At 44.7% G+C, this 13,527-nt stretch overlaps 2 protein-coding genes across 7 annotated transcripts in view; one reads left to right on the plus strand and one right to left on the minus strand.

The window, feature by feature from the left end:
- LOC119387624 (uncharacterized) overlaps positions 1 to 3,772 on the plus strand; it is a gene marked incomplete in the record, with an annotated part of 19,987 nt that extends 16,215 nt beyond the window's left edge. Inside the window, 2 exon segments of the mRNA XM_049413592.1 lie at positions 1,531 to 1,700; positions 2,494 to 3,772. Of these exon segments, the coding sequence (XP_049269549.1) occupies positions 1,531 to 1,700; positions 2,494 to 2,647 (324 nt within the window).
- Positions 3,773 to 4,607: 835 nt separating this feature from the next.
- The window catches only part of LOC119387623 (elongator complex protein 2), a 32,422-nt gene continuing 23,502 nt past the window's right edge, over positions 4,608 to 13,527 (minus strand). For all 6 annotated transcript variants that reach the window (XM_049413591.1, XM_049413588.1, XM_049413589.1 and 3 more), the window contains exons 14-19: positions 9,479 to 9,609; positions 8,575 to 8,752; positions 7,716 to 7,837; positions 7,014 to 7,147; positions 6,857 to 6,952; positions 4,608 to 4,781 (exon numbers count right to left, since the gene is read on the minus strand). In XM_049413591.1, the coding sequence (XP_049269548.1) occupies positions 4,652 to 4,781; positions 6,857 to 6,952; positions 7,014 to 7,147; positions 7,716 to 7,837; positions 8,575 to 8,752; positions 9,479 to 9,609 (791 nt within the window). In that variant the 3' untranslated portion in view covers positions 4,608 to 4,651. The remainder of the gene's footprint in view (positions 4,782 to 6,856; positions 6,953 to 7,013; positions 7,148 to 7,715; positions 7,838 to 8,574; positions 8,753 to 9,478; positions 9,610 to 13,527) is intronic.

The raw sequence follows: 13,527 nt of genomic DNA on the forward strand, positions 1-13,527 counted from the left end.
TTCAGTCACCTCCTCTCGAATGCGTCTGCAGACCAGCAAGCGGCGGAGTCTGCGCGCGCGCCGGCGCCAGCGTGTCTGCCGCGCCTACGACGCCACTCCTCCCGAACGCGCAAACCAGCAGCGGCGGGCCGCGCGCGGCGGTGTAGGAGAGCGCGTGAGATGCCAGCTCCGGTGACTTAGCTGTGTGACATCACTGATCCTCGCGCATGCGCAGCACGGCTCACGACCATCCACGCGAAATCGGCTCCGGCTAGGCAAGTGTAGCTGACGCTACAAAAGACGCTTGTGGGCGCATGTGACTGGTCATGTGGTTTAGTTCCCCGCGAAGTGTGCCAGCCCACACGGCGCTGCCAGCTTTTCTGTGAAACGCCGATGGTTTGTCAACGAATCGTTTCTATTGTATGAAAACAAAACTGCAGGGAGCATCGCAAGATAAATTCCTCTTTATTTATAGAGCATCGTTCGCCCTCTATCAAAGGTTTGAAATGCTGCTTTCGAGACCGTGTTTCCCAAGCAGTTCGCATTAATGCCGCGCGGCGGTGATTTTTAAACGCGCTCCGTAGTTTCGCCTCGCGTGGTTTCGCTATAGTTTCGCGATCGTCGTGGCAGATCGCAAAAATGTCCGGCTCCGGAAGCGGCGCGCGCGCGTTGGGAGATAGCTGTTGCCGCGACTCCGCTGCCTCTGCGGCTGATGTTATCGATGCGTCGAATAGCAGGAAATCCGAGGACGACGACCTTTCGTCGGACCCCACAGATAAGTCGACTTTACGATTCCGCGTATAGGTCGACCCCCGAACTTTGGAAGGTCATTTTATGAAAAAACTGCAATATACGGTACAATAAAAAAGATGGTAACCGCACATCGTACGTGACGGCCACGTGCCCAGCATGTGCGTCTGATGTAGAAGTGTAGTGGCGTTCAAACAGGAAGGAAGGCACGCGAACGCACATCTTGAGATGACGTGACAAACACAAATGAAAACTGTGGGGGTGGCCTTTGAGTTTCCAGATGTTGCCCTTGTGGTGTTTATGATGCATAGTGTAATGCATGAACGAAAGAGGGGGGAATTATGTGCCACGTGTCGCCAGCTGGCAACAAAAATAAGTGTTCCACACTCGCCGTCATGGCTGCGAGAGGCGCTGGCTAACACTCCCAAGATTACACCAAACATAAATACCCAATAAAGTGGATGGGAAAGCGACTGTCGCTGTAGCTCAAGTGGCAGGGCATTGGACGCATTATCCGGAAGGTTGTAGGTTCAGTCCCTACCTGCGGCAAGTAGATATTTCGTTCCCTTTAATTCCTCTCCATTTATGTCATAATTGCTATACCACAGTTAAAACATAAATGTAATGTCCTCTACTCGTTCATTAGCTTTGGTGTCTGCTGATTTCATAGATGTAATGCCGAGGGGCGCGGGCATGTGGAAGTATTTTAGAAGGCCAGTACTGTTTGCTGCCATAGCATTCCAGAAGCGAAATAATAAACTCCTTCTGTCATTGACAACAATCCTCTTTCCGCCTTTTCAGTTCATCGTAGGGTTTGTGTCATTCCTGGTATTGCTGTGTTGCGACAAGGCCACCGTCACCTACCGGCAACGCCTGGTGCCGATTCACACCAATTTTGGCCTCATCATCTTCAGCATGGCAGCAGCCACCTGTGTCACGGGGCTCATGCAGACTGCCAAGGGCCGGTTCAAGTAAGTTCAGCACGCATGTGCAAGATGTCTGCTGTAGGGCATGTCGCTGAGTTCAGTTTTCAAGGAGACGAGTCAATCCTACAGCTGCATGATGTACATCTTCCGCTCAAGTGTCGTGCAAGGGCTTACAGACCAGTATAGACATGTAAAACTATTCCGAATGTGTGCATGAAGGACAGTGGCCCATGATGATGATAAAATGAGGGTTGTCAGTCAAAACCAAAACGCTAACTTGCTCATATTTGCAAAGTGCGCATGTAGAGATAGAAAAGCGATAGCTTATACAGACTTGACCTAGACAAAATTGACAACATTGAGGGTGGTAGGAGGATTTAGAAATAACCAACCAAACATTAGTGTGTGCTGTAGCAAAGGGACGCATGGGCCCCTATAGGTATAGTGCTGCCTCAGCTGTTTTGTGACTAACAGTGCAAGGGATCCAGGTAGAGGCAAGGCAATGTAATAAAGAAAGTGGTTAATTATATTATTAGGTACAACACTGTTTGGTCATCAAGCTACATGTAACGACAAGGAAACGCTGTATGCTAAGAGTGGTTTTGAATGCGGGAAGACCACAGTAACTGTTTTCTACATTGTTGGACACTTCCACTGTGGTCAAAGCAAATTCTCAAGCACACTGATGAAGAGCGCTCTCTCTCATTAAAGGGAGAAATGCTTGATGCTTGCTGGACTTGTTCTTATACATTTTCCGCAAGCTCCAGCAAGAGCGGTTCATGCCTGACTGCACCATGCATCGTAACTTATTACGTTTCATCCCACTTTGTTGTTGCAGTGGCGCCAATGGAGCACCTAACTACCCAGACCTTCCCGAAGAGGGAATCTTCGTAAACACCATTGCCATCGCCATCATTGCACTGACAATCCTCCTCCCACTGCTGGTCAGAAACAACCTCCGCGGTGGACAGGCCGTGTTCTCGGTCAACTAGTGCGGCACAGTGTGCTCCCTGTTAAGACGGAGCCCCACGTTGCCACGAGAAAAGGCGTTTAGCGACACTGCTGGAAAATGATCTTTTTACGAGACTTCCGAGGGGGTGTAACGGCTGCACGGACCAAGTTGGCTGTACAGCAGTGGCAGTCTGCCCGTGTCTTGAGCACACCGCTGATGTGCATTACCTGGCCACCCTCCCCGGGTACAGCACGACATGTGGTGCAAGAAAGATCAGTTTTTAGCGTTATTGTCGCAGGTACGACAGAACAATTTTCTTTTTACTTCTCTGCGTGGGGGTCAGGGGTGGGAAGAAATAGCTGCGCAGCTGTACTTTTTATTGTGCATGTTTTGTTCGGAACAGACTTCCATGTCTTCTGTTTGGTATTTGTTCAATGTGGTCACGGTTTGTTCAGGCCAATTTTTTTTTTATTATTCGACATACTCAGAGCGATCGGGGAGGGTGGGTACCTGTCACTCGATGTGTTTCCTTTGCCTGTAAGTCATCACTTTGATACTGTGAAATTAAATTCAAGGCAAGCTGGGTTTTTGTATCTTGTGGCAAAACGGGAGCCTACAGCTTAAAGAGATGCCGCATGAAACTGCCATCGGGGAAAAACCTTTTCCCGACTGACATGCCGAGTGCTATAATAAACAGTGTTGTCGCATTTTTTTTTTACTCATTTCATGTGTAAACATGCCCTCATAATGCTCATCTTCAGTTAAAACTTATCTCAAGACCCGTCTGTTAGTGGTTTCGCAATATGATGGCAAAGTGCATTTCGTTCCCAATTCGGATTCTGGAATATCTTTTTCTGGAAGCACTCAAGTACAGTCTAGTTGCAACATTGCTGCAGCAAGCTCTGCAACTACTAAAGCTATTTAAAATGCAAAAGTGGGTCAGTCCGCAATGCAAGACCATCCTTTGCGAAACTGTCGAGGATAGAGGTCTTGTATCATTGTCATGCTGTAGCAGTATTTGGTTCTGTTAATGTGAAACCATCCAAACTGCATTTGCTGAAACCTACAATGTTTCCCTGCCTAGGAAACTTTGCTTATTGCAAGGTTGTTCTCCTAGGCACCTATTTGTCTGAGCCAAGAGAAACTTGAATAAACAGATTTTTTAACACAAGATTATACTTTTCCTCAACAAATTTCCAGCTTGCAGCAGGTGTACAACCAGCCACGAGCAGTTTTACTTAAAGAAACATGAAAAATCTTGACATGTGAAGAACGTGCATTGTTTTTTAGTGCCTTCGCGAAATGATTGTAGTATGCACTGCACACACCGCTTGGATGCTGTTGTACAGGCCCAGTCACACACATGAGAATGTGCAAAAGGTGCGGTGACGTCATTTACTTGTGACTACTGGGCTTCACAAGTTTCTGTGATGCAGTGGCTTAACACAAGCAGCTTTTGCTTGGGAGCTGTCATGCCCGGTGTCACTGGTAAGCATAGTGGCTGCAATCCGGATTGCAATGTGTGCATTCTAGGCAACTGCGACTATGCCTGTGCACTTATTTCAAGTTGCACAAGCCCTACGGTTCATTTTTCTTTTTGTGTACATAAATATTGAAAGCCCTGTTTTCTGTAAGCTAATGAAACAATTGCATGATATTTTGTGTATATACGTACTATACTTGGCGAGACACGTGGTTAGCATGCTCTTGTAACTTGATGGCGACGTATCATATTAAAATTCTACCTTATTTGCCAGTGTGAGTTCATTGATGCCAATACACAGGCATTGGTTATGGGAAGGCCTTTCCAGCTTTCCTCACCCTATTTGCAGACTGGACCGTAAACCTGAGGCAGTTCCATTATGTTCTGGACATATGTGCTGCTGGAATTTACCAGGTTCATGGTCACACAAAAAAATGTGCTATGCATAAATAATCTTCCAAATGTAATCTCCAGAATTCACCGAAAAACTTCCATCTGAGAGGAGTTGCATGCGCTCTTTAAACAGAAACTATACTTTTATTACATCGCAGTATACAGTAATCATGCTAGTTGGGAGATATTGTACACTCGTACCATGTGATCATCTCCGCAGCTTGCAAACAGAAAGGACAATTGATGGTCTGGTCTGGGGCAGAACTTCAATCGTTTCACTGACAGGTGGTGTGCAATGCTGGTTTCAACAGTCAAGGATTTCCTTTACACATTGGTACAGACATCAACTGACAAAAGTTTCACCACTGCTTGAACAAATCTGTACGTATTAAGGGCCATGGGCAACTTGCGCTCCCTATGAACATAGTGGAAGAAAGGCCAGCACTGTCATCTTTGTGAGAAACACACACGTGACTGCAGTGCACTTGCCCAATTCAATTCTGTAAGAAAGCTGCACTACCCGTAGTGGTGTTGCTCTCACGTAAATTCTAGGCTTATAATGTCTCCAGCTAATTTATTTTTGGCTTAACGCTGATATTGGGATCTCCTATTAAATTTGCTGGAATCATGCCAGTACACAACTCTGCTTAGCGCAAGTTTTTAGCATTTTGCTCGTTCTAACGAGAACGAGCAAAATGCTAAAAACTTGCGCTAAGTACACCTACACTGCACCTACACCCTTCAAGGGAGCAGGAAATGCTCGAGGTAATTTCCCATCTTGCAGGTTGGGTAGCAGGTGGCACCTGCTACCCAGGTCGAATCGCGCTCAGTGTGATTTGCAATACGGGAGCACATGGCATCATGAGCTCCAATTTCGCCCATTGCTTCCACTAGCCCTTATTTCCACAACTAAACGCTGTTCTCTCACTTATGGATGGCTCCAAAAAACAAAAGTATTTGTTGTGGAAAAAAGGGCAGGTTGAAGCCATGGGCAATCTTTGAGCACATAAGGCCAAGTGCTCCTGTGTTGCAAGTCATACTGAGCGCGACTCGACGTACTGCAAATCTGTTTTCCTTTACCAGTTAATCACTAGGTCCACAGACGCTAATGAAAAGCATACCAAACTCTTCACAATTCTTCGCTAACACAATCGTTGCCAGTACAGTGTATCTACAATGATCTATTCTCAACTCCTGTTTGGTTCATTTTCTAAAGTTTGCTCCCTACGGCATGGGAGCTCAAAAACTTCTGCCAATGCGTCTGTGCCCTACAGTGTGCAGCTCTGCGACCTTAGCACATTTGTCAGGGCTTACTTGTCTTTTCGTGCTCTTCTGAACAACGGACAGTGTTATGCAGACGGCAGTTCAGTTGAGATGGAACTAGAACCTGCAAGTACACAGCATTGTAGGGCAAAAGGTGTCTGTTTCTATGCACATACAGTAGACTCTCGATAATTCAAACTTAAGGGGACCTCAGGAACTAACACTGTGATGTTTATTGTTTCTCAGTGCCGCAGCAACGTCATAGACAGCTCTGCATAATTGCCAGTAAAATTTTTAGACATTAGCGATAATACTGGTACTCATAATTATAATGCACGCACGGGTGTGTAATTAAGGGACAAAATGTGTTGCATCCCAGGACAGTTGCTAGCCCCTTCTAATTCTTGGGACGCTTTCTCAGATGGCATACTGCGGAGAAAGTGACTTTAAGAAACGTTTGGCACACGACAGACCAAGGCCCAGACCATACCGTCTTTTTTTTTTCTCGGTCAGCACGCGATTATTGGTGCGCAAGGTTCAGCTAGTTTGGCCATTTTGTAGGCAGGCAATCAGCTTTATTTGCGCCTCTTAGTAACAGAAAAATGTGAATGTTCAGCTAGAAGTAACAAAGGCAGCAGATATTTCCAGACATGGACAAGCAAAAAGTTTGAATTAACCGAATTTGTGCAGTGAGGCAGTTTAAACTAAGCAGCTTTAAAATACATTGAAAACATAGTGTCCAACCAAAAATTTAAGATTTGTTTGAATTAACCGAAAGTTTGAATTATAACGAGTCTACTGTAGAACCAGAACAACCTGCTTTAATTTTTTTTAGTAAGTAGCTGATACTACTTAAGGGGGGCCTGGCAAGTCAATCCAGCATGATTTGAAGAGTGCAATAAGCAAACGTAGACAGAGAACACATGCATTTGTGCTTTATAGGTTTGTCAGAATGAACTTCACTGCACGTTTCCAGCTGGAAAAAGAAAAAGATCTAAGCAGTGGAAATTATTGTAGAAATTTTCAGTTTCTCAGTGGGACTCTCCTTTTCTTTCTTTTTTTTTTGTGCTGTTATGAAGTTCACATGTCAGAACACATGACAAAGGATACGATTGTTGCAGTGTTTCATATAACATCCACCCGGATTCCAGACTCCAGTGGTAAAGGTGAATGCTTCCTTTCTCAAGTCCTACGGCTATGAGGTACCTGGGTTTTCAAGATAACAGCTCTCGCATCGGTGGCAACGCACAGTCTCGCACTTTCTTACCTGTCGCCTCCAGAGAAGCTCTGTGCAAAGCTGACAGCCGTGGCCGAATCCTCGACACTCAACTGTGCCTTGCTCTCAAAAGGGCCTAAACTTGTTTCAGAAGAGCCGTCCACTCTCCAGCCCCAGACCACGACCTGGACAATACAAAGAAGCAAAAGCATACCAAATGGAAGATTAAGTGATGGGGAGAAAAAAAAAATGCACGATGGGCGGGACGATACGAGGGAGGAAGACAGTTGTATGGAATAAAGAGCAAATATTGATAATGTTCAATTTGAGATTGAGAGGAGTTGAGCAGGTCAAATAATGTTCAGAATTAGTGATCTGCTGCGGTAACAAAAAGGGTGCAAAAATAAAATCGAACTCTAGACCTTCTAGTCGAGATGGCACATCCAAGCATTCCAGCATGGATGTAGTTTAGCACTCATACGCCTATGCAAGCTACCATGATGGATGGATAATGCCTAAATATCGGAAGCAAATTTTAATGCCAACTCCGATTAAGTATGTAAGTAAGATTAAACCAGAAAGCCATACCTCCCAGACTAGACTCAACCTTCCACTGGCTTCTTCACACTGAGAAAAATTGCATATACATGGAACAAGAAGCATTTACATTTGTCTTTCATATTTGCAACTTCTTGCATCATTAAACACTGGACACTGTTGAAAAAGTTTAATGCAGCCATTTCAAAATTTTACCTTTTTGTCCCTTGATGCTGTTACAAAGTACAGGCCATCGTGAGACCAGGCACAGCTCCAAATAATTCTCTGGTGGATTGCATTCTTCTTATCGGCAAATGCCACTCTGCTGAACACATTTCCTGTACAAAAGAAAAAGTTATGCAAAAGCCCAGCTTGCTCATATAATAGGTCGAGAGATTTGCTTCGATGGCCTAGAACCATCAAGCCTAGATGCATCATGTATCAACTATTAGAGCTACTTACAACAAGGCATGGGCGAATGTTCGAGCGCTTCGAATATTCGAACGATATTACAGTGTTCGAATTCGCTTCGAAATGAATTTAGGATTTCCAAAATTTCGAAGTATTCGAAACAAATGCATAGACGCATATTTTACAGTACGTGTCCCGCCTGAAAAGGTTGTTTCACTGCAGCGTGGGGCTGCTATGCCGTGAAACCACCTGCGCAGAGAAACATCCGCATTGCTGCGAAGCCACACTTTAAGGTGGCTCGATTAACTTTTTTTTAAATGTTTAGAAGCGTTTTATAAGGGTTTACACACACTAAATATAGAAAATTTTAAAACGTAATGTAATTTACAACTCATAACTTGCACTCTACTACTATTCAAAGTTGTTTACAATTCGCTTTGAACAAAAAAGTGACATTCACACAAGCCTAGTTCTAATTCCTAAAGATATTGTGCAAGTAGGTTGGGTCGTGACAAAAATGCTCCTTTTTCTTTATAATACATTTGATATATACTATTCGATTCGAAATTTCAACCAAATTACATTGTATTTGCTTCGAAGCTTCAAATTTACCATTTGCCCAACACTACTTACAACGAATTTTGTAGTTGACACATGGACTCACCGCCGATGTCAATCCTGTGTATGCACCATGACCGGTCTCTCGAGACACTCAACAGGTGACGGTTGTCGGGGGAAAATTCCATTTGCGTGATTGTCAGGTTGTGAAACACGAGCTCCCCTACTTGCTTCCATGTAGCGGTGTCCCAGAGGATTATGGCCGCATGTTGCTGTGTGCTTGCCTGTACTCGGGACAAGGAACAAATGAGACAGGATGGAAGGTAACATAAGAATGTTAAAACTGTGAACATGGTTTAGGGAACCCACAAGCCAAACTAAAGAGGTGAGAAATGCCTAACAAGTCATTTTGGATGATTTCACATATTAGTAATGTTATAAAATGAACAGATCGCAGGGAAGAAGACTGGACGCGTGCTAGTCTCATCTGCACCATGAGCTCTTTGTTTTATAGCATCGCTAATATGACCGAGCATTTAGCTTTAACATAATTCTGGAACACCTCCTGCACTGCGCTTCCACACGAAACACTTTCTGTTTACAGTTGACATTTCTTTAAGAGTTGTTCACTATTCTATAACTTATAACACACTACAGTCAATGACAGGCTAAGAATACAGAGGCAGGTGCCCTTCAAAGGGGAAAGGCTATTTCAAGAATGCAAAAGGCCTCCTAGTCCAAAACGTGAATTCCGCAAGAAGCAGTGGATGAAAAATAAATATAAGTAAGCCTTTATGTTTTTGACACAGCCTCTCACAATCTATGATGTGCAGAGTTTTTAGATAAGCTTCAGATAGGGGTACTTGGTTATTTGAATTATCGATATACTACTAATGAACTATTTTGCGGCCCTTTTCGAGTTCGATATATGCGGTTTTAATTGTAGAGCCAAAATATTCTTGTTGCTTTGCAGGCGAGTGTGCCAAAAGGACATTGACATGCTTTCATACCTTGCAGGCAGATGCAATAAGCTTGCCATCATGTGAGCTTGCTAGGGCAAAGAGCTCGTAGCCGTGTCCATACAGCTTCCTCACTTCTGTCCACAGTGTGTTCTGCAGGAGGTCTTCCTCTGTAGGTGGCTCTGGGAAAGTATACAACAGTTAAATGTTTTGCCACAAATTTCAGGCCTAAAAAACTATGATATGCAGAATCATATGCAGCCTACAGTGCTTTGAAAAACATACATATAATTTACTGCTAAAGAGTATACAGCGTGCTCAGGCTAACTTTAACCAAGCTAATTAAAAAAGAAGGGAGGGCGGGGCGATAATGGCACTGATGGTGTCCTGCCAACGACAGCCTTGCTCAAACTGGTGAATATTTATGTTAGGATTAATGCTTTTGAATATGATGCGCAATACGACATAATATGTTTGGTAATTATGAAATTAATTAACAATCTGAGCAGGTAATTAAAATGCAGTGATTAGTTACCCATCCTAATCTAGCAAAACACCATTCGTGCCATCGTATCCCACAGGCCATTTTTTAAATTACCTAGGCCCGAGTCAACTGGGATACATCGTATAATCTGCTTGCAGAGATTATTAGAAACACAGGTAAATGAACATAGGACCACTAGCTTGAAGTTCTTGTACTAAGGTGCCTGACAACTCATTCTCAGAATTCTAAGAGAGGGTTAAGTTATCTGTTTACCATTCATCTGTATATCAGTAGATCTCTAAGTACAACAGTCCAAATTCAAAGCTTCTTTCTGCTTTTCATGCCAGTTAGAGGATTGATAAGGAGGCCATATATATGTGTGTGTGTGAGCACAGATATAGAACTGGCTAGAAAAGTAATTGAAAACTATGGAATAATGAACACAAGCGTGACCATTACATACATCTTTAGATGAGCAGTGTTACCTTTTTTTGAAAATTACTCCAATCGTGTTCAGAAGTATTAAATTTTCATTAGAAATACATAAGATTGTTTAAGCATTACCGATGATGTTCCATGTTTATTAAAAAAAGCCGGCAGATCCCACGCATTGTGGGAATCGATGTAATGCGAAGCAGCCAGCAAAGAGCTGCATACATCGTCTTGTATGTCATTGAGGAAAATGCGTGTCATGGTTTTCATGTTAACTCCTATTATTTATGTTCGTCACACAGTAACGTCGCGCAATACCAACTTCGGGGTCGATCAAGCTAGAGAAACGGCCGCCAGCGCCCCATGAGCGTGGCACGCAAGTCATGCTGTACATGACATACGCGTCATGACTTTCATGTTAACTCGTGTTATTTGTGTTCCTCACACGGTCACGTCGCAAGATACCAATTTTGGTGTATATCAAGCTAGCGAAACGGCCGCCAGCACCCCATGAGCGTGGCACGTAAGTCATGCTGTACATGACATGCGTGTCATGATTTTCATGTTAACTCGTGTTTTTATGTTCGTCACACAGTCACGTCACGCAAAACCAATTCCCGGGTAGATCAAGCTAGCGTAACGGCCGCCAGCGAGCCATGATCGTGGCACGTAAGTCATGCTGTACATGACATGCGTGTCATTATTTTCATGTTAACTCGTGTTATTATGTTCGTCACATAGTCACGTCGCGCAATACCAATTTCGGGTTAGATCAAGCTAGCGAAACGGCCGCCAGCGCCCCATGAGCGTGGCACGTAAGTCATGCTGTACGTGACATGCGTGTCATGATTTTCATGTTAACTCGTGTTATTTATGTTCGTTACACAGTCACGTCGCGCAATACCAATTTGGTGTACATAAATCTAGCGAAACCGCCGCCAGCGCCCCATGAGCGTGGCACGTAAGTCATGCTGTACATGACATGCGTGTCATGATTTTCATGTTATCTCGTGTTATTTATGTTCGTTACACGGTCACGTCGCAAGATACCAATTTTGGTGTATATAAAGCTAGTGAAACGGCCGCCAGCGCACCATGAGCGTGGCACGTAAGTTATGCTGTGCATGACATGCGTGTCATGATTTTCATGTTAACTCGTGTTATTATGTTCGTCACATAGTCACGTCGCGCAATACCAATTTCGGGATAGATCAAGCTAGCGAAACGGCCGCCAGCGCCCCATGAGCGTGGCACGTAAGTCATGCTGTACGTGACATGCGTGTCATGATTTTCATGTTAACTCGTGTTATTTATGTTCGTTACACAGTCACGTCGCGCAATACCAATTTCGGGGTAGATCAAGCTAGCGAAGCCGCCGCCAGCGCCCCATGAGCGTGGCACGTAAGTCATGCTGTGCATGACATGCGAGTCATGATTGTCATGTTAACTCGTGTTTTTATGTTCGTCACACAGTCACGTCACAAGATACCAATTTTGGTGTATATAAATCTAGCGAAACCGCCGCCAGCGCCCCATGAGCGTGGCAACGTAAGTCATGCCTGTACATGACACGCGTGTCATGATGTTCAGTGTAACTCGTGTTATTGTGTTCGTTACACAGTCACGTCACGCAATACCAATTTCGGGATAGGTCAAGCTAGCGAAACCGCCGCCAAGCGCCCCATGAGCGTGGCACTAAGTCATGCTGTACATGACATGCGTGTCATGATTTCATGTTAACTCGTGTTATTTATGTTCGTACACCATCACGTCACAAGATACCAATTTGGTGTATATAATCTAGCGAAACCGCCGCCAGCACCCCATGAGCGTGCACGGTAAGTCATGCTGTACGTGACATGCGTGTCATGATTGTCATGTTAACTCGTGTTTTTATGTCGTCACACAGTCACGGTCGCGCAATACCAATTTTGTGTACATAAATCTAGCGAAACCGCCGCCAGCGCCCCATGAGCGTGGCACGTAAGTCATGCTGTACATGACATGCGTGTCATGATTTTCATGTTATCTCGTGTTATTTATGTTCGTTACACGGTGTCACGTCGCAAGATACCAATTTTGGTGTATATAAAGCTAGTGAAACGGCCGCCAGCGCACCATGAGCGTGGCACGTAAGTTATGCTGTGCATGAACATGCGTGTCAGGATTTTCATGTTAACCTCGTGTTATTATGTTCGTCACATAGTCACGTCGCGCAATACCAATTTTCGGGATAGCTCAGCTAGCGAAACGGCCCGCCAGCGCCCCTGAGCGTGGCACGTAAGTCATGCTGTACGTGACATGCGTGTCATGATTTTCATGTTAACTCGTGTTATTTATGTTCGTTACCAGTCACGTCGCGCAATACCAATTTCGGGGTAGATCAAGCTAGCGAAGCCGCCGCCAGCGCCCCATGAGCGTGGCACGTAAGTCATGCTGTGCATGACATGCGAGTCATGATTGTCATGTTAACTCGTGTTTTTATGTTCGTCACACAGTCACGTCACAAGATACCAATTTTGGTGTATAAATCTAGCGAAACCGCCGCCAGCGCCCCATAGCGTGGCACGTAAGTCATGCTGTACATGACACGCGTGTCATGATTTTCATGTTAACTCGTGTTATTTGTGTTCGTTACACAGTCACGTCACGCAATACCAATTTCGGGATAGGTCAAGCTAGCGAAACCGCCGCCAGCGCCCCATGACGTGGCAACGTAAGTCATGCTGTACATGACATGCGTGTCATGATTTTCATGTTAACTCGTGTTATTTATGTTCGTTACACCATCACGTCACAAGATACCAATTTTGGTGTATATAAATCTAGCGAAAACCGCCGCCAGCACCCCATGAGCGGGCAGTAAGTCATGCTGTACGTGACATGCGTGTCATGATTGTCATGTTAACTCGTGTTTTTATGTTCGTCACACAGTCACATCGCGCAATACCAATTTCGTGGTAGATCAAGCGAGCGAAACGGCCGCCAGCGGCTCCATGAGCGTGGCACGGAAATCATGCTGTACATGACATGCGTGTCATGATTTTCATGTTAACTCGAGTTTTTATGTTCGTCACACAGTCACGTCGCGCAATACCAATTTCGGGGTAGATCAAGCTAGCGAAACTGCCGCCAGCGCTCCATGAGCGTGGCACGTAAGTCATGATGTACATGACATGCGTGT

The sequence above is a fragment of the Rhipicephalus sanguineus genome, chromosome 3 (genome assembly GCF_013339695.2).
Source record: "Rhipicephalus sanguineus isolate Rsan-2018 chromosome 3, BIME_Rsan_1.4, whole genome shotgun sequence".
In the NCBI taxonomy this organism is placed as follows: domain Eukaryota; kingdom Metazoa; phylum Arthropoda; class Arachnida; order Ixodida; family Ixodidae; genus Rhipicephalus; species Rhipicephalus sanguineus.